The sequence below is a fragment of the Dendropsophus ebraccatus genome, chromosome 7 (assembly GCF_027789765.1).
Source record: "Dendropsophus ebraccatus isolate aDenEbr1 chromosome 7, aDenEbr1.pat, whole genome shotgun sequence".
Taxonomy (NCBI): Eukaryota; Metazoa; Chordata; class Amphibia; order Anura; family Hylidae; genus Dendropsophus; species Dendropsophus ebraccatus.
In genome coordinates this window covers 49,658,934-49,679,452 of record NC_091460.1, presented here as the reverse complement: position 1 = coordinate 49,679,452, position 20,519 = coordinate 49,658,934, and the positions used below count along the sequence as shown (strand labels likewise).

Below are 20,519 nucleotides of genomic sequence, written 5' to 3'. Positions count from 1 at the left end.
CTCAGACACAGTTCCCAAGCCATCCAAACAATGTAAATGTTGCAGCCAATTACATAATGTACTATGTACTATAGCAAACAGCCAGTGTTTAACACTAAACCACGACCAGAATTAACTATCACAAACATTAATTCCGACATGGTTTTACAACAATGGCTGTTGTTTGCGCTCCTCTGTATGTAGTGAAAACATAGCAAAAAAGCTGACAGTTTTGTGGGAACTTATCCATTCTAGGAAAGAGATACTTCCCTAGGATTCCACAATCCAGACGCTCACTACCATGTTAGTATTCCTGGCAGAGCTGCTTGCATTTACATATAAAAGAACAGCTGCAGTTGCAAAATCCACACTATTATGTAAGACTTTTACAACAAATATAATGTATATATTTAATGAAATGTTAACAGATTCCATAGCCAAAAATTCTAATGTTTATTACATATGTACAAAATCAAGACAACAGCTTCTCAGTGACTACTTGGACAAGTTCAGTTTTACTTCCTAGAGAAAGGGTCGCTCCACACCTTTAAACCTAAAATAGGTGAAGAATAAAACAGGTTATAGTAAACTCATTAATCATCATCTATTAGTTTACAAACTGGGAATAAAACAACACGGCATTCAGAGACAATGGGGCAATTTTTTATTTTATTAATGAGAAATATTCTTAAACCTGCTGAATTAGCATTCTATCTCCTGATCCCCAAATACACATATACATTTAACTGAGTATTTATGTTCGCTAAATGGAGAGATAGCAAAAAGCCGCTGCCAGACACTTCTCTGGTCCTGAGAACAAAAGGACCAGGCAGCTGAAGTATCAATGCTTGGTCCTTTTCTTCACCAACATTTGCCTTTGGGGCAAAGTTAAGAGATGTTAAAGTGACACTGTACCCACAATCTGCCCACCCCAAACCGCTTGTACCTTCGGATAGCTGCTTTTAATCCAAGATCTGTCCTGGGGTCTGTTCGGCAGGTGATGCAGTTATTGTTCTAAAAAAAACAACAACTTTTAAACTTGCAGCCCCGTGTCAAACTGGCGTGGCCTAGAGTGTCTATGCATTAGGCTGGGACAACCTCTCTGTCCCTCCCCCCGCCCTCTTCATCATTAGGAATGCTCCAAGCAGATTGTCTCCTATTCATCAGCTGTGAGAACACGGCACATGGGCTGGATCGTTAAGACATCTGTGCAGTGTTCACTGAAGAGGAATAGGAAAACCCCTGCCAGTGACATTCCTAATGTTGAGGAGGGTGAGGAGGAGGGACGGTGGGGTGGTGCAAAGTTAAAGCACAGATACTCTAGGCCACGGCTGTTTGGCACAGGGCTGCAAGTTTAAAAGTTGTTTTTTTAGGACAATAACTGCATCACCTGCCGAACGGACCCCAGGACAGATCTTGGATTAAAAGCAGCTATCCGAAGGTACAAGTGGTTTGGGGGGGACAGATTTTGGGTACAGAGTCGCTTTAAACGACTGACTTGTTCCAGCATATTCAGCGGGATTATTGTATGCATGGCCAGCTTAAGACTACTCAGCGATGGTTTATTGGCTAAAATATGACAATGAACAATCGTTTTAGCCAACACTGATAACAGACTGTTAAGGTCCCTATAAACTTTATATTGCTGTTGGGCGAGCCTGTCTCTTGTGGGTGTGTATGGCCACTTTAAAGGGGTTGTCCTGGGAGCAAAAGACAGCTAAAGCCTTCTGCTCCCCAGTGTTGAAAATTTTTCAGTCTCCCACTTCCAAGATAAGGAGGGGCAGATCTAAGTCCAGATCCTATTGTGCAGGTGAATTTGCATAAGAGCATTTAGCGATATTAGAAACAATGCTGGGGAGGAGAGGGGTTAAACTAATGGCTAGGTACTACAGAGGGACACAGCTACTGCGACATATCAGTAGGTTCTCTGGGAAACACTGATGTCTGACTCCTGTAAAATGTATGGAAAGATAAGTGACCATTAATGTAAACAATTACTGAGAATACAGAGAATATTTAAGTTGGATTTCAGAAGAACTGATCCACTATGTTGCCTAGCCACGGACCCACAGCTATGGACAGAATTAGCGTATGTCTGAAAGGAAATTATATATATACACTGGACTAGGAGAATATACAAAGGGGGGGGGGGGGAGAAGAGTATAGAGGGAAGACTTGTACATCTATGCTCTTTTGTATTCATTCCTATGTTTGACCTCAAAAAACTGCATCGAGCACAGCATGTGATTCCAGCTCCTCAGGTTATGTGTGGTATTACAATTCATCTCCATTAAAGGAAACCAATCACTGCATAATTGTCCATGCAGCTATACGTGATTATATGGACCCAAGCACCCGAGCTTTAACCTCAATGGAACAGATCTGCTAAATCACATCCAAACTAAGGACAGGGAGAGGTGATGTTTCTGGGTGAAAAAAAACTAAGTTTTTCTAAGTCTGGATAACCTCTTTATTAATCCAGCTGAACGGGGGATCGCTGATCGTTCGGTCAGCCCATAGGATACAGCAGCGTCTGCTGCTGACACTCCTATTCTACGGAGCAACGGCAGCAGATCGTTGCTGTATCAGTTGTTTGTTTTTCAACATGTTGAAAAACAAATGACTGCAACAATCAGCCGACATGAACGATGTCAGCTGATTGTTGCTGTCAATTCCACGGGACGATTATTTGCCGTAACGGCCGATAATCGTTCCGTGGAATAGGGCCTTTAGATGAGCTAGAACACCACACCCTCACATTCTAAACTTTGCTGTGTGCTCCAGACTTTTAGCGTGTGTTGATGTGGGGTTGGGGTAGAAGGGGGGTTAGCATGCTTGTCTTGTTGTTAATTATTTCTATGTTTTGCCTTGTTCACATATGGTAAGGGAATCCATTAGCACCTGGACCGGACCCCAGGTGCTGATAGTGTAATGTAGGTCTCTGCCCCCTTGTGTGCATACTGCCTGTATTAAATCCATCAGTACTGTAGATTTAATACACTGTTGCCAAACACACTGTAACAAAGTGTCACAGAGAAGTGGCTTGGTGTTCGTGCCGCACTTCGGCACTCCTCACCACAACTTCCGCCTCCCTAATTCTGCTGAATATTTACCGGTGTCTGCCCTCCCACTCCTCCTGGTGTCACCTTCTTCCATGCATGTGCTGTTGCTGGCAACGGCTGTGCGCACCGACTTGCCAGTTTGCATCCGCTCTGCCAAGCTCTTGGTCTCGCCCTCCTGCTAACTTTGACAGCGCATGCGCGCTGAGGAACTGAAGCTGCTGCCCTCAGTTGGGATGCACAATGTACGTGGACATTGGGACACGACTGAGCCCAGCGGCGCAGATGCAAACTGGCAAGTTGGCGCGTGTGGTCCTTGCCAGCAATGACGCATGCGAAGAAGAAGTTGACGCCGGGGTGGAATGGGAGGATGGACACTGGTAAATATTCAGCAGAATTAGGGAGGAGGAAGTAGTGCGGCACGAACACCTAGCCACTACTCCTCTGTGACACTTTGTTTGGCAACACTGTATTAAATCTACAGTACTGATACATTTAATACACTATACTGTCAGCACCTGTGGTCTGGTCCAGGTGCTGACAGATTCCCTGCATAGCACCAGGCTTTTCTGTCCCAGATTTAAAAAAAAAATCCCAAAGTATACCCTTATGTTTCCACATTTAACATATGATATTTTGTACTGTCAGGCATGTGCAATAACAGGTAGCTGTAGAATTTGAAGTATACTGATTAGCTACACAGTCAGTGGAATACTTTTAATCCATCCCACAACTATACCACCCATGGAAAGGCGGTGAATGTTCTCAGCCAGAATCCCTCTTTAAGAATAATCATCCATTAGGCCTGGCATGCAATGGAGATTTTTATAACTATTAAAGTCCCCTGTGAACAGTAGTTATGGACGTAGATGCCTTGGGGAGGTTTCTCATGTGCTATGTATATACCTGTTGGTTGCACATTTTCCTGGATGACTCCTGCTCTGTTCACTGCTTGTTCCATCTCTAGTGAAAAAAAAAAAAAAGAAGACGAGACAGATAATATTAGCACATAGGATCAATCACAAATATTTATTATAAAGCGGGGATGTAATTTTTGTATGTTACAAGTGAAAATACAAATAACACTAGGGCTATGTGACATCTATTTTTTCTATGGACTTTGTTACTATGATTTTATAAGGATTACCAATAAATGGTTTTACCAGCAAGTGCTTTTCTACGTGACATCTATGACACAGTACAACTTGTGGGTGGTTTTAGGGGAATGTGTAGGCTAGGCCATCAATATCAGCTCATCTGGACTCATGACTCTTCATACTGTCACATTCATCTGGATGAAGCAGCACTAACTGGAGCACCCGACCACTATACTGATTATTACTTGTATCCTGCAGCACCCGACCACTATACTGATTATTACTTGTATTCTGCAGCACCTGCTGGAGCACCCGACCACTATACTGATTATTACTTGTATTCTGCAGCACCTGCTGGAGCACCCGACCACTATACTGATTATTACTTGTATTCTGCAGCACCTGCTGGAGCACCCGACCACTATACTGATTATTACTTGTATTCTGCAGCACCTGCTGGAGCACCCGACCACTATACTGATTATTACTTGTATTCTGCAGCACCTGCTGGAGCACCCGACCACTATACTGATTATTACTTGTATCCTGCAGCACCCGACCACTATACTGATTATTACTTGTATTCTGCAGCACCTGCTGGAGCACCCGACCACTATACTGATTATTACTTGTATTCTGCAGCACCTGCTGGAGCACCCGACCACTATACTGATTATTACTTGTATTCTGCAGCACCTGCTGGAGCACCCGACCACTATACTGATTATTACTTGTATTCTGCAGCACCTGCTGGAGCACCCGACCACTATACTGATTATTACTTGTATTCTGCAGCACCTGACCACTATACTGATTATTACTTGTATTCTGCAGCACCTGACCACTATACTGATTATTACTTGTATTCTGCAGCACTTGCTGGAGCACCCGACCACTATACTGATTATTACTTGTATTCTGCAGCACCTGCTGGAGCACCCGACCACTATACTGATTATTACTTGTATTCTGCAGCACCTGCTGGAGCACCCGACCACTATACTGATTATTACTTGTATTCTGCAGCACCTGCTGGAGCACCCGACCACTATACTGATTATTACTTTTATTCTGCAGCACTTGCTGGAGCACCCAACCACTATACTGATTATTACTTGTATTCTGCAGCACCTGACCACTATACTGATTATTACTTGTATTCTGCAGCACCTGACCACTATACTGATTATTACTTGTATTCTGCAGCACCTGACCACTATACTGATTATTACTTGTATTCTGCAGCACTTGCTGGAGCACCCAACCACTATACTGATTATTACTTGTATTCTGCAGCACCTGACCACTATACTGATTATTACTTGTATTCTGCAGCACCTGACCACTATACTGATTATTACTTGTATTCTGCAGCACTTGCTGGAGCACCCGACCACTATACTGATTATTACTTGTATTCTGCAGCACCTGACCACTATACTGATTATTACTTGTATTCTGCAGCACTTGCTGGAGCACCCGACCACTATACTGATTATTACTTGTATTCTGCACCTTCAGTAGTGGCTGTGCCTGGTAAACAATAAAGAGGATCCCCGCTGATCTGATAGAATAAACCCATAGTTTTGTCGCTTTTACAGAACACTACAGCCCTGGGTCATCTTGTATATCACCTTACAGTGTACTGCAAAATGAAAACACAGTGCTAGATATACTGAACAAAGAGGACATGAGCAATGTAATTCAGACAATAAAAGCAGATTACACAGGCTATGTACAGGCTGAGCTCCAACCGCACATTATACACTTGAACGTCATTCATTTGTAGTATTAATCGTTGGGCCGTAGCGTCCATGCAATGTTTCTGCTCTGTCAAAAAGACTCAAGGATATCTCCCATATAAAAACAATCGTGGGAAGGAGACACCATTTTAAAAGTATTTTAGCTGGCGATTTTTATAACCAGCAGGGGCAGAGGGGAACATAAACAATCACAACTCACCTCTGCCCATGCCATAGCTGCGCTGGATTGCGGCTTAGGGACCTGTGAACCAGCGCTTCGAGTGCAGGGGGAGAGGTAAGCAATGATTGTTTATTATGTTCTTTCCTGCTGGCTGTGAAATTTTTCAAAATCGCTAGACTTCTCCTTTAAAAGCAGAATTAATTTTTTTAAAGGAATTTTTTTAACATCACAAAAAATAAAACTATTACATCAAAAATAAAGTCCTATTAGAGATGAGCGAACCTTGAGCATGCCCGAGCCCATCCGAACCTGAACGTTCGGTATTTGATTAGCGGTGGCTGCTGAACTTGGATAAAGCCCTAAGGTTGTCTGGAAAACATGGATACAGTCAATGACTATATCCATGTTTTCCACAAAGCCTAATGGTGCGTTTACACGTAACGATTATCGTGCGAATTTGCCCCATAACGTTTGAATTCGAACGATAATCGTACGTGTAAACGCAGCGAACGATTAAAGGATGAACAAGAAACCGTTCATTTTGATCTTACAACATGTTCTCAAATCGTCGTTCATCGTTCGCAAAAAATTCGCAGATCGTTCCGTGTGAACAGTCGTTTGCCGATTTAACCAATGTGTGAGATAGGCAAAACGATTTTCCGTACGATATAATGTACTCTCTAAACGCTGATCGTTATGAAAAAATTGTTACTCCGACATTGTTAATCGTACGATCGGGCCAATTATCGTTTTGTGTAAACGCAGCCTTAGGGCTTTATCCAAGTTCAGCAGCCACCGCTAATTAAATGCCGAAAGTTCAGGTTCGGATGGACTCAAGCATGCTCGAGGTTCGCTCATCTCCTATGTATAACTAAAAAAAGGTTATGAAAATGAAGAAAAGCAAAAAACCTGTTTCTTAAATCTATATGCATTATCTAATGCTTCGTATACTCTTTGTGCTTTACCAGAAATAATACCAGAATATGCCCCAAATGCATCCATTTTTCCATTGACTTCCATTATTTAAAAAAAATAAAAAAAATAATGTGTTTTGACCCTTTAACGATGACAAAAGTAAGGTCAGCTACATATATATATATATATATATATATATATATATATATATATATATATATATATATATATATATATATTGGAAGTCAATGGAAAAATGGATGCATACAAATGCATGCATTTTTTGCCCCCCCAAAAAAAATGGATGAAAAAAAAAAAACAGATTGCAAAAACCACGTGTGAACCCATCCTTATTACTTTGTATAACCCTCAGTCTGGCAACACATTACGCTTCGGCTTGGACAACCCCCTGGTGACATAACGTTCGGCAGAGCTGTGCTTGGGGAATAGGATGTGTGCTCCGGCTTCACAGATCAGAAGCCGACACTCAACCCTTATGTCACAGATCATGGTCATTTAACCCCTGATATGCCACAATCACTAATTATCACTGCATTTAAAGGGAACCAATCACCCCGAAAATCAATGTAAAGATAAGGATATGTGCTGATAGATCACCCAGCACACTTCCCAAATATGCCCCTGTAACCTCTGTGCCCCCCTCAATGAGACAGTAATCTTACTTTCTTCTTGTCACGCGCTGTATGTAAATTTTTGCTAACTAGTCCGGGTGGGCGTATGTAGTCCTGGTGGGCGTATGTAGTCACGGTCCGTGGGCGTATCTACTCACGGTCCGGGGGCGTATGTAGTCGCGGTCTTCGGCTGTGATCACGCCCAGAGGGGCGTGATTCGGCGGCTTGCGGTCCAGTGACGTCATCCGGCGGCTTGCGTTCCGCGTCGCGGCCGCGCTGACGTGTTCGGGAACCCGCGCATGCGCAGTACGTCAGCATCGTCTCCCGCCGTACTGCGCATGCGCGGGTTCCCGAACACGTCGGCGCGGCCGCGACGCGGAACGCAAGCCGCCGGATGACGTCACTGGACCGCAAGCCGCCGAATCACGCCCCTCTGGGCGTGATTACAGCCGAAGACCGCGACTACATACGCCCCCGGACCGTGAGTAGATACGCCCACGGACCGTGACTACATACGCCCACCAGGACTACATACGCCCACCCGGACTAGTTAGCAAAAATTTACATACAGCGCGTGACAAGAAGAAAGTAAGATTACTGTCTCATTGAGGGGGGCACAGAGGTTACAGGGGCATATTTGGGAAGTGTGCTGGGTGATCTATCAGCACATATCCTTATCTTTACATTGATTTTCGGGGTGATTGGTTCCCTTTAAAGGGAGCCAGTCGTGTTCCCCCTGTAGCTGGCAGCTTTAGGGCAATGCGGTGCCAGGCTCTGCATTACATCCCCCCGTGTGGCACTCAGCACGCTTATAAAAGCTCCCAAGGGGGAAGGAAGATATTATAATAAATAATTTTTAAAAAATATTAAACAAATTTCAAATCTCTCAAAATCCCTTTTATATTAGTTTGATGGTTACTACTTATGACCCCTTTAAATAGATAGTCGTCCCTCATGGACAGCCCCTTTAAGCTGTGACTGACAGGTGAGGACCCTGGGGTGACACCTAGTATAATAATTACCCCAACCAGTATGGTGACACAAAAGCAATGGGTAAAATAGCATATGCCGCTGTAACGAGGCCTTGGCCGCAGAGCTCGCACTCTCCAGGCTGCAGCCCTGACCCTTCCCAGTCACACAAGGTCCCGTTGATTCCAGCAGACACACCGGTCACGTGACCCCCGCACTCGTTGCATAGTATCAGTAGAGCCCCGCCCCCACAGCGGTCACTCACTGTAGTCATCTATGTGTGCCATCGGGTGGTAATATATGGGGTACAGAGCGGCCGCCACCGCAGCCATGAACCCCCCAAATATCAGCACTACTCTGCCGCTCTTCCCCATGACTGTCGCTCATTGAAGGGTCTAGTACCACGTGGTCCGGAACCCGGAAATCGCCTGGCGTCTAACGCTGCTTGTGATTGGATGGCGCTTTAACACCGTTTTCAAACGCCTCTTCCTATTGGCTGATTCTTCTGAGCTGTCATCCCACCATAGAGCGTTGACATTTGTTATGGTGAAAACAGTCTGTAGCGTGCGCTTCCACCTGACCTCCATAGCAACCAATCAGATTACAGCTGACATTTCTCAGAGGGCCAAAAGGAAATGAAAGCAGAGCCCTGATTGGTTGCTATGGGCAGTTGCTCAGCTTTTTCACACTGGTCTGCTAAGTCTCTTCCACAGTAATCTATGTACATGGGGAGGCCCATACACACTGAGGAGACAGTGTCATTTCTCTCATTTATGATTAATTCCTGCTAATAATTGGCGATGGTTATGGTGCGTTTACACGTAACGATTATTGTTCGAGTTTTTGCAATAACAACATTTGAGAGATAATCGGCTCGTGTAAACACAGCAAACGATCAAGCGACAAGCGAAAAATCGTTCATTTTGATCTTTCAACGTGTTCTCAAATCACCGTTGGTCATTCGCAAAAGTTCGCAGATCGCTTTGTGTAAAGTGTAAACAGTCTTTCACAGTTTCACCCTATGTGTGAGATGGGCTTAAGCAATCTTAAAAACGATCGCAATAAGGATTTTTCTAACAATTTTTCTAACAATTTATTCATCTAAACGCTGATCGTTATAAAAACCAAATTGTTGCTTTAAAATCGTTAAACGATCGATTGGGCGAATTATCGCTCCGTGCAAATGTAGCATTACATTGAATATTGGAGATTTCCCATGCAGTCTTATAGTAAGTGTCCTTTGTTGCCCATAGCAACCAATCAGCTCAGCTATCAAGTATTCATGCACATTGATGGGTTGCTATGGGCAACAAAGAAAAATTTACTATAAATGTGCTTGATAAATCCTTGTCTGTGTGTAAGGGCAGATGTTTCTAAGTATGACACCTTCTCCATGCATTGTATTCCTTTTATATGAACTGAAAAATGAGGGGAACTGTATGAACGAAGGGAAACTAGGGGTCTGTTCAGACATAGAGGTTGAGGTGCAGTTCTTGCCCTGATTGTGCTGTCAAATGCTGCAGCTGGGACCAGTGAAGCGCATAAAAGCTGCTGAAATTTGTGGTTAAACCACTTGTAACTTTTGTTGCGCTGTGTTGCTATGCCTAAATACATCATTGTTCACACGTACAGGATCTGCAGCAGATCTGCAGCGGATTTGATGGTGCAGATTTGAATCTGCAGCAGATCCGCAGCAGATTTGATGGCCCAGAGTTACTTTGCATTGAATCTGCAACTTCAAATCTGCTGCAGATCCTGTACGTGTGAACGCACCCTTAGGTTACAAACCCACTTGCCGGATCTGCAGCGAGTCTCCTTGCTGCGTTTTTGCAGCGAGACTCGCTGCAGATCCTGGCCCTATACTTTCAATAGCAGAGAAACTCGCAGCAGGGATGTACATCCCTGCTGCGATTTTGTCTGCAGCCCGCCCCATTAACCCCCCGGCCGCCGGACATTATACATTACCGGGTCCCCGTTCCTGCTTGCTTCGGGGCTCCCGGTGTCTTCACGGCCCGCCCGGCCAATCAGTGCGCTGCGGCGGGGCAGCGCACTGATTGGCCGGGCGGAACGTGCCGGGAGCCGCCGAAGCAAGCAGGAGCGGGGACCTGGTAATGTATATCCTGCCCGCCCCCCTGCAGCCCCGATCGCCCCGCAGCCCCCGGCCGCACGATCGCCCCCAGCCCCGCAGCCCCCGGCCGCACGATCGCCTGCAGCCCCCCAGCCCCCGGCCGCACGATCGCCCGCAGCTCCGCAGCCCCCGGCCGCATGATCGCCCGCAGCCCCCAGCCCCGCAGCCCCCGGCTGCACGATCGCCCGCTGGGGGCGATCGTGCGGCCGGGGGCTGCGATGCTGGGGGCGATCGTGAGGTCAGGGGCTGCAGGGCTGGGGGCGATCGTGCGGCCGGGGGCTGCGGGCGATGGTGCGGTCGGGGGCTGCGGGGCTGGGGGCGATCGTGCGGCCGGGGGCTGGGGGCGATATACATTACCTGATCCCGGCTCCTGCTTGCTTCAGCGGCTCCCAGCACGTTCCGCCCGGCCAATCAGTGCGCTGCCCCGCCGCAGCGCACTGATTGGCCGGGCGGGCCGTGAAGACACCGTGAGCCCCGAAGCAAGCAGGAACGGGGACCAGGTAATGTATAATGTCCGGCGGCCGGGGGGTTAATGGGGCGGGCTGCAGACAAAATCGAGTTTCTCTGCTATTGAAAGTATAGGGCCAGGATCTGCAGCGAGTCTCGCTGCAAAAACGCAGCAAGGAGACTCGCTGCAGATCCGGCAAGTGGGTTTGTAACCTTAGGGTACCTTCACACACACCGTATCGCAGTGAATTTTCAGATACGCAGTAGATTTGATGTAAATAACTGAACACAGCATCAAATCTGCACCATCAAATCTGCTGCAGATCTGCTGTTGATCTGCTGTGCATTGGTCGTGTGTGTTAGCACCCTTATAGTGGCACAGTTCAGATAGTAACCTATAGCCAGGAAAAGGATGGCAACATCTTTCAGTCTCATTGCCGTAAATGTGGTGCACTTGGAGGCCACACATCCTTGTATGAGACCACACCCCTTGCATGAAGCCCTGGCCACTAAAATAGTGCAAGGAGGAAGAACTTTGTGGTACCTCATGTAATCGCGAGCAATGGCGGTTGCCATTGTGACTTAGGAAGCCCACCAAACCTGCCACAGCTGTATGCCTATTAAGTCAGAGAAGGACCCTCTTAGTGGACCTCACATAGTTACATAGTTACATAATTAATACGGTTGAAAAAAGACACATGTCCATCAAGTTCAACCAAGGAGGGGATGGATACAGGGAAGGGGGAGGGGTGATAGGTTCTATACATATGCATCTATATTATTTTGCTCTAAGAACTTGTCTAGGCCGGTTTTGAAGCCCTCTACTGTTTTTGCTGTGACCAGATCCTGTGGTAGACTGTTCCACAGATTCACAGTTCTCATGGTAAAGAAGGCTTGTCGCCTCCGAAGGTTGGACCTTTTTTGCTCTAGGCGGAGGCAATGCCCCCTTGTCCTTTGAGGGGGTTTAACCTGGAACATCTTTTCCCCATATCTCTTGTAGGGGCCATTTATATATTTAAATAAGTTAATCATATCTCCCCTTAAACGTCTCTTCTCCAGACTAAACAAATTTAATTCTTTTAATCTCTCCTCATAACTAAGATGCTCCATTCCCCTTATTAGTTTAGTTGCCGTCTTTGTACCCTCTCCAGCTCTAGAACATCCTTTTTATGAATCGGGTTCCAGAACTGGACAGCATACTCCAGATGAGGCCGCACCAAAGCTTTATAAAGCGGTAATATTATATCCCTGTCCTGAGAGTCCATGCCTGTTTTAATGCATGACAATATCCTGCTGGCCTTAGAAGCAGCTGACTGACATTGTGTGCTGTTCTGTAGTCTATTATCTACAAGTACACCCAGATCCTTCTCCATCAGTGACTCTCCCAGTGTAACTCCCCCCAGGACATGTCACAGAGGATGAGCCAGACACAAAATCCAACTTGCAGTTTGAAAGAGCTTTATTTGCTTGAGACAAATTTTTCTCTTCATCATAACCAGATTTCATTTGTTCTACACACGCAGTGCTTCTTGCTTCTTTGTCTACATATTTCTACCATCCTGCCATCATGCCCATTGGCATCACCTGGTAACAGTTTCCTCCTTGGCCCCTCCACTAAGGTTATTTACTATACCATTAATTGCACCTTGTCCTGTGATGGCCAGCCCCAACAATTCAACATGGTAATTCTGCCATATGTCGCTGTCCACCGCCCAGCCGTCCTGCAGTAAGGCAAAGTTGCCATTTCTGTTTATTGTATATACCATATCATAAATAAAAGCAATATCTCAAAAATCAAGTTATTTACAACTATTTACAAAGTACAGTATACAGTTCCTGCAAGCAAGAATATACAGCCTACCCTCCTCACATGCTAGTTGGAATGTCATAGAGAGACATAATAATAATAATAATATCATCATCATCATCATTATTATTGTGTCTAAATAAAAACTTCCCTTCTGTATATATCAGGGCTGTAAAAATAAATCACCAAGGCAGACGTGGATCTAAAGAGATTACCTAAGGAGGAGGGGGCATGACCGGAGGGGAGGATCAGTGCAGCACCTGCCCATGTACACAGGTTTCCTTGTGCTTCCACCTGGCAGCCCCACCCCATAGCACAGCAAGAAGAAGACAGGGAAGAAGAATGCTGCACAGGAGACACTTGCCAGGTGCCCTCTTTCTATTGCTGCTCTGCATGGTGAGGATTGCCAGAGCCTACTATTCCTCTAATCTTCTTTCATTGTAGCTCATAATGTGAGGCTGGCATATGTTGCTCCTCTACCAGAGATACGTTGTTGTAAATGTCATAGAGCTGTAAATGATCTGTGCTGTTCTATCTACTTGTCTTCAGTGTTTTTTTATATATATATATATATATATATATATATATATACAGTGTCTGTGTGACTCACGTTACCTATATATGTAACACCTTAATGTGTAGTCGATGACATTGGTCGCTAGGTATTCTGCACACCTTGGCACAACATATATATCTGTTATGCGGAGATGTTAATATTATATTAGCTTATATTATATTACATCATAATTATGAGTATTAATAGTTAAACAATATGTTGCTTAAGGATAATAATCATATAGGTGAGAATGATTTCTCATTCTACCAGGTCCTATAATAACTATAGTTCTGTGGTACAGTATACAACCTGTGGTTCTCCAGCTGCTGTGAAACTACAACTCCCAGCATGCTGGGTAATATTGTGTAACAGCCGGAGAGACGCATGTTCTACACTGTTGCCATAGATCACAAAAAACATTAGTTCAGATAGTAAATTCTCTGTACATAACATCTTAATATTCTATAAATATAAATGCAATAATTTAAAGCTTTTGCATTATATTGTATAGAACATTTTACCATATATTCATCATAACAATGAATTCTCAAGATATTGCAGTGTCTTGGATAGTTCAGGACAAGTTTTCTGTCCCCCAGATCTTTGTTGCTAATCCTTCAAGCAGTGAGAATTCAGATCCCTGTTATTACAAGTCTTCAATTAGACCTCAACGTGAGACGCATGAAAGACACTAATAGCTCCTCAATACACTCAAAGGATTCATTTAATCAGCGACAAATCCAATAAAATCTGTGTAACATAAAATTTCCATGCAGGATCTTTTCTTTGATGCATTAACGCAAACATTTTTGTTTTCATAAAAAAAAAATGCATTTCAGGTCTTTTTCATAACATGTTTTGCAAACATTTTGGTGGCATTTTTTCAGTTTATCCTATATCCTATACAGAAGGATAAAATAAAATGCCAGAATAAAAAAAATAACAACAACAAACATACGTACATTTCACTATAGACTTAAAAGGTCTTGTCCCACCACTAAAATTTAGCCCCTATCCATAGGACAGGTGATGAATGTATGATGGCTGGGTCACAAGTGCTTTGGACCCTGAGTGATCACCAAAACAGGGGTCTTGAGTTCCCATGTAGATGGAGCATGCAGCAGTCCATTAGGATCCTTTTACATGGCCCAATATTTGTCTGTGTGCAGCTACAAATGAGCACCGATCAGCAAGATCGACACTTACTTGCTGTAAGTTTATAAGGCACAATAAACCGCATGTCCAGGCCACAGGAACAATTGCTGTATCTTTTGTGTGGCCATTAACATGCATTGTTAATAGCCGCACATCTGTTTACACAAATAGATTTGCGGCCGATAACAATGATTTTACTGGCCACACAAAAGATCAATTGTTTTCTCGCTGACGGCTGGTCCTTTCACATAGGCCAATTGCTGGGCAAAACAGCGTTTCAAGGAAAACTGTTTGGCAATATTGGGCCCCTGGAAAAGGGACTATAGCCTGTGAAGGGAGCAGCATGTGGCTGTCATTCCTATGAAATGGTTTTCAAGATTAACAGATAACAGAGACAGTAAAATTAAAATAAAAAAAAATGCTAAAAATGTGTAAAATTAAAAATGTTTAACATAAAAAAAATGACAACTTGAGGAATTGATATAGTAACCACACGGCAGCCAATACTAAATGGCTTTATTCCAGAAACTCAATGTAAGGCCCTGTTCACACTATGGAATCAGCCCTCTCATTCAAACTGAGAAAAGACAGGTTTCGGTGCCGAGTCCGCGTGTGCACAGGGGTGTGAGGGGGGCCAGTCTTCCACATGGAATCTCGCCGACGATTCCTTAGTGTGAATGGGCCCCAAAGCCCTAACAGATGTGGACCGCGGTGCTACCAATTTGACTTTGGAACAAACTCATCAGTGAAGTACCCTCTAGGTTTTCAATCTTTACCATGCTCCAGTATGTGTAAGCTGGTACCAGATCACTTGCCAAAGGTAATTCCACTGTGGGTAACTGCTGGCCAGATGCAGGTGATGCATCTAGTATCTGGTATTGTGGCTCAGAACCATTGAAATGAATAGGACTGAGCTGCAATACCACACATAACCTGTGGGCTGGTGCAATACAATGCCTTTTATGTATAAAATCACAATCTCTCCAAATGTTAAGCTTGATGGAATACATTACCTGTAATTTACTCTGTCAAGAGTCTACCCGCTGCCAATGTATTACATGCATATATACAAATGCTGTCTATCCTGTTCTCCAATGCTGTATCTTACATGAGAATCTGTCAGAGAAATGTCCTGAAGATGAATGATTTCCTCTTTCTGCAGGTTCCACTATTATGCTCCACTAAGGAGACAGCATCTGTAACCAAACAATCCAAACAATACTTGAATAACAAAGACTATGTAGCACTGGAGGATTTGCCAAAAACACTTGCCAACGTAAATATTTCTGTGGAATATCTGTGCACCAGTCCTTGCACTGTGCATCTGGATGTAGTGGCTTCCTCTGAGTTCAGGACTGGGATTGCAGTCTTCAAAAAACGCTGGAAAAATGAATGTCATCTTCATCAGCTACGGAGGCGGTCAGTCAGATTGAAGCTTCCAAGCAGCATGGTCTACAGGGATGATATGAAGAACTCTATAGATATATACTATGTTGTAGTTAGGGCCTGGGTAGTAAACAATCTGGAAGTAGGAGCAGAATTCAGACACAATGAAACTATGTTCTATGCGACAGCTAAAACATATGCAGTATTGGACATAACTCCGCTTCACCAACGACCTTACAGGGATCATCATAAATGCATGTCGTGGCTTTATGAGCATCTACGGAGGTTGGAAGACAAAGCAATATTTGTGTGTCCTTTGGAATCAGGTAGATCTATCAAAATTGCAAATCTTATTTTTAGTCTATTATTTGCTATTGTGCATCAAATACATAACCCCAGTGTTCAAACATTAAAAAAATTATTCAGCCAAACTCCTCATTGTCCTAGGAAAACAATCAATGATTGGAGAGAAGGCATAAGCCACTGCCAGACTCCTTTGACAGTGTCTTATCCTTCCAGGAATAAAAGATCAAGCAGTGTCGGTGCAGCATTGAAGACACTGTGCAGCTATTGGACATGATTGGAACTCAGACCCCTCACATCTTGGATGCAAGTCTTCTGAGATGTGGACTGAAAGGAGGCAAGCACCAGGGAATAGAAGGCTTCCACTGTCTTCTCCTGCTCAGATAACTTTTATAAGATACTTAAACACATTAGATTAAAGTGACTCTGTACCCTCAATCTGTCCCCCCCCCCCCCCAAACCACTTGTACCTTCGGATATCTGCTTTTAATCCAAGATCTGTCCTGGGGTCCATTTGGCAGGTAATGCAGTAATTGTCCTAAAAAACAACTTTTAAACTTGCAGCCCTGTGCCAAACTGCCGTGGCCTAGAACATCTGTGCCCTAACTTTGCAACACCCCTCTGTCCCTCCTCCCCACCCTCTTCATCATTAGGAATGCCACTGGCAGCATTTTTCCTATTCCTCCGCAGTGAACACTGCACAGGTGCCTTAACGATCGAGCCCATGTGCCGTGTTTTCACAGGTGATGAATAGTAGAAAATCTGTCTGGAGCATTCCTAATGATGAGCAGGGCGGGGAGGAGGCACAGAGAGGTTGTGCCAACCTAATGCATAGTCACTCTAGGCCACACCAGTTTGACACGGGGCAGCAAGTTTAACCCCTAGACGACCCTGGACGTAGGGTTACGTCATGGAAGTCTGTCCCCAGACGACCCATGACGTAACCTTACGTCCTGGGTGTTTTTCCCGCTATGAAGCACGCTCCGGAGCGGATCGCGCTTCATAGCAGGTGGGGGCCGGCTGCAATCAGCAGCCGGGACCTCACCGGTAATGACACGCTGCAGCGATCGCGCTGCCGCGTGTCATTAACCCCTTAAACGCCCCGGCGTTTAAGTGTAAGTGACAGGGGGAGTCCCCTGTCACTTACCGATCGGGACCCCCGCAGTGTGACTGCGGGGGTCCCGATCGTTGAAACGGACTGCCGGAGGTCTCTCACCTGCCTCCGTGCGGTCCGATCGGCGATCTGCTACACTGAGCCTGCACAGGCAGGCTCAATGAGCAGAGCGCCGATAACACTGATCAATGCTATGCCTATGGCATAGCATTCATCAGTGTAGAAATCAAAGTAATGTATGTAGAAGTCCCCCAAAGGGACTTCAAAAGTGTAAAAAAAAAAAGTTCAAAACACTAACACACTACCCCAAAACCCCTCCCCCAATAAAAGTCTAAATAACCCCCCTTTCCCATTATATAAATAAAACATATAAAAATGAATAAATAGATAAACATATAATATACCGTAGCGTGCGTAATTGTCCGATCTATTAAAATATAACAAGCGTCATTGCGACCGGTAAACGGCGTACACGAAAAGAGGGGAAAAAGTGCGCAGATTACCGATTTTATGTTACATTATATATTAAAAAAAATCAATAAAAAGTGATCAAAACGTCCGATCTTCACAAATATGGTATTAATAAAAACTAGAGATCATGGCGGAAAAAATGACACCCCATACAGCCCCGTAGGTGAAAAAATAAAACCGTTATAAGCGTCACAATAGGCCCATTTTATTAATATTTAATTGCCAAAAAAAAGGATTTCATAAAAAAATATATATAACATTAGGGAATCTGTGTAACCTGCATATGGTTGTGTTCGGACTGACCTATAGAATAATAGTGTCATGTCGCTGTTACCATATAGTGCATTACATAGACACAGGAACCCCCCAAATGTTACCATATTGCATTCTTTTTTACGATTTCACCTATTTATATCTTCATAAATAATATATTTGGAATTCCATCATACATGTTATGGTAAAGTGAATGACGCCATTACACAGTACAACTATTCCTGTAAAAAACAAGCACTTACATGGCTTGTAGATAGAAAACTGAGAGTGCTAGAGCTCTTAGAAGGGGAGGAGGGAAAAACGAAAGCACTAAGATCAAAATTTGCGCGGTCCACTGGGTCATTTTGGGCCTGGTCCTCAAAGGGTTAACAGTTGTTTTTTTAGGACAATAACTGCATCACCTACCGAACGGACCACAGGACAGATCTTGGATAAAAGCAGCTATCTGAAGGTACAAGTGGTTTTCAGTGGGCAGATTGTGGGTACAGAGTCACTTTAAAGTTGATAAAAATGGATGATTTTACCCCAAAAAAATTGTTTACTGGGTAAAGTTTAATAACAAACACAATGGGGGACATGTACTAAGGAGTCTAATGTGTGCAACTATTCTAATGAGGATTGGTGTGTATTTTGTTCCAATAGCTTGTGACTGATTTATAAAAATGTAGCATTGTCAAATTGAATGTATTCAAGTAAAAAGTCGCTTAAAATGTCGCTAAAATGCAAAAATTGCGCAATCATATTCACCTGGTATTGACCAGTCGTAAGCTTGCACCTGTTTGTGCAACTTTTTAAAAGTCACAAATGATAATTTGGGTGTTAATCACAGATTATGTGAACTTTTGGGTGAATACTCAAAAACAGGCAGATTAAAAAAAAAAAATTTGCATCTAAAAAATATTCGCCAGAACTTAGAACAAAAATTTGTGAAAAATCGAATTATTCACCAAAAAATAGGCGCAAAGCCCTTGATAAATTTCCCCCAATGTTTTTGTTGCCTGATGAAAGACTACAATTGGAAAGAAGTCGGCCACATCTGAAATTTTCAGTTCATTCAGAAAAGATTTTTTGTCCACACGCAATCTATCTCTCTGCAAAGAATATTCTTGGAATGTTCCCAAAACGTTCCCAGAAAGGTCATTTGTCCTTTGCCCTGCGTCATTGCTCCTGTATGGCCACTCTGAAAAAGTAATGGCCTGTATGGACTAAAATGAGACTGCCCGTGTCTGCAAAACAATTGTTCACCAGACAGTTGTTTGTTCAACCATCAACCTACTTCTATGTAATGTTCACCTTTAGTAGAATAGGTCTAGGATAACATTCTGATCTGTGAGGGTTCCAGCCTCTCACAAAAAACCTAGGGGCCAGGTAAATGGCTCAATTACTGAAAATGAGAAAATGTGGGAAGAAGCAAACCCTTGAATGCTGGTGGAGTGCATATTTACTAGGTTTATGCTGCCTTATCTGCTGCCCTATATAACCGGTGACAGACACAGACAATGCTGCCCCCCTGGCTCACTGGCCACAGACTCATAGCAGTCTGGCCATACACAATAGCAGAATGCTGTCCATCTGTGGGTGATGGGAAGTGACTTATGAATATCCAATACTACTCAGTACCTGTACATCATTATAAGGACTGGTGAGCTATGGATTTGGTGATTTGTACTGTAAATTTAATCCGGATAGACTGACTTCATGCAGTGCTAGCAAAAAAGAAAATGAAACAGCGCTCCACAGCACAGGTCAGACAATACTGTGGGTCCGAGCAATGGCTAGAAAAGCTCTCACCTGATTGTGTTGTGCAAAGTGAGGCGCAACATTCAAAATCGCATGCCAAAGGACCGCAGGCGCTCCCCAGGTCTGTCCACACAGGATAGATTGCAAATAGATGACTCCACCTAGAGATATTCATGGGCGCAGGTCCAAAACATAAGACAATGTAAAGTGGCTAAAATTTATTAAAAACCAATGTATAAAAACATAAATAGCGACAGCGACACTATGTTGCTATTTAATGTTTTTATACATTGGTTTTCAATACATTTTAGCCACTTTTCATTGTCTTACATTTTGGACCTGCGCCTGTGGATATCTCTAGGTGGAGAGGAGGTGTTTTCTATTTTCATGCAGCGCTGGCTCTCAAGCTTTGCTATAATCATTAGGGGTTTTCCAGCTTTTAATGTTGCTGGCATGTCCTTAGGGTAGACCAGCAATGCATGACTGGTTGTGATCCAAACTCCAGGACCTTTTTAATGAACAAAATTAAGGTTCCCAACAGCTGTCGCTGTTGATTCAATGGGAC

At 43.9% G+C, this 20,519-nt stretch overlaps 2 protein-coding genes across 2 annotated transcripts in view; one reads left to right on the top strand and one right to left on the bottom strand.

The window, feature by feature from the left end:
* Positions 1 to 363: 363 nt before the first annotated feature.
* Positions 364 to 9,014, bottom strand: SMIM20 (small integral membrane protein 20). Its single transcript, XM_069976480.1, has 3 exons — positions 8,840 to 9,014; positions 3,945 to 4,001; positions 364 to 532 (listed from the first exon to the last, which is right to left on the bottom strand). Exons 1-3 carry the CDS (start codon positions 8,946 to 8,948, stop codon positions 495 to 497), a joined length of 204 nt encoding a protein of 67 aa, XP_069832581.1. The 5' UTR covers positions 8,949 to 9,014; the 3' UTR covers positions 364 to 494.
* Positions 9,015 to 9,245: 231 nt separating this feature from the next.
* SEL1L3 (SEL1L family member 3) overlaps positions 9,246 to 20,519 on the top strand; it is a 47,961-nt gene continuing 36,687 nt past the window's right edge. The window contains exons 1-3 of the mRNA XM_069977491.1: positions 9,246 to 9,383; positions 13,124 to 13,352; positions 15,830 to 16,379. Of these exons, the coding sequence (XP_069833592.1) occupies positions 13,188 to 13,352; positions 15,830 to 16,379 (715 nt within the window). The 5' untranslated portion in view covers positions 9,246 to 9,383; positions 13,124 to 13,187. The remainder of the gene's footprint in view (positions 9,384 to 13,123; positions 13,353 to 15,829; positions 16,380 to 20,519) is intronic.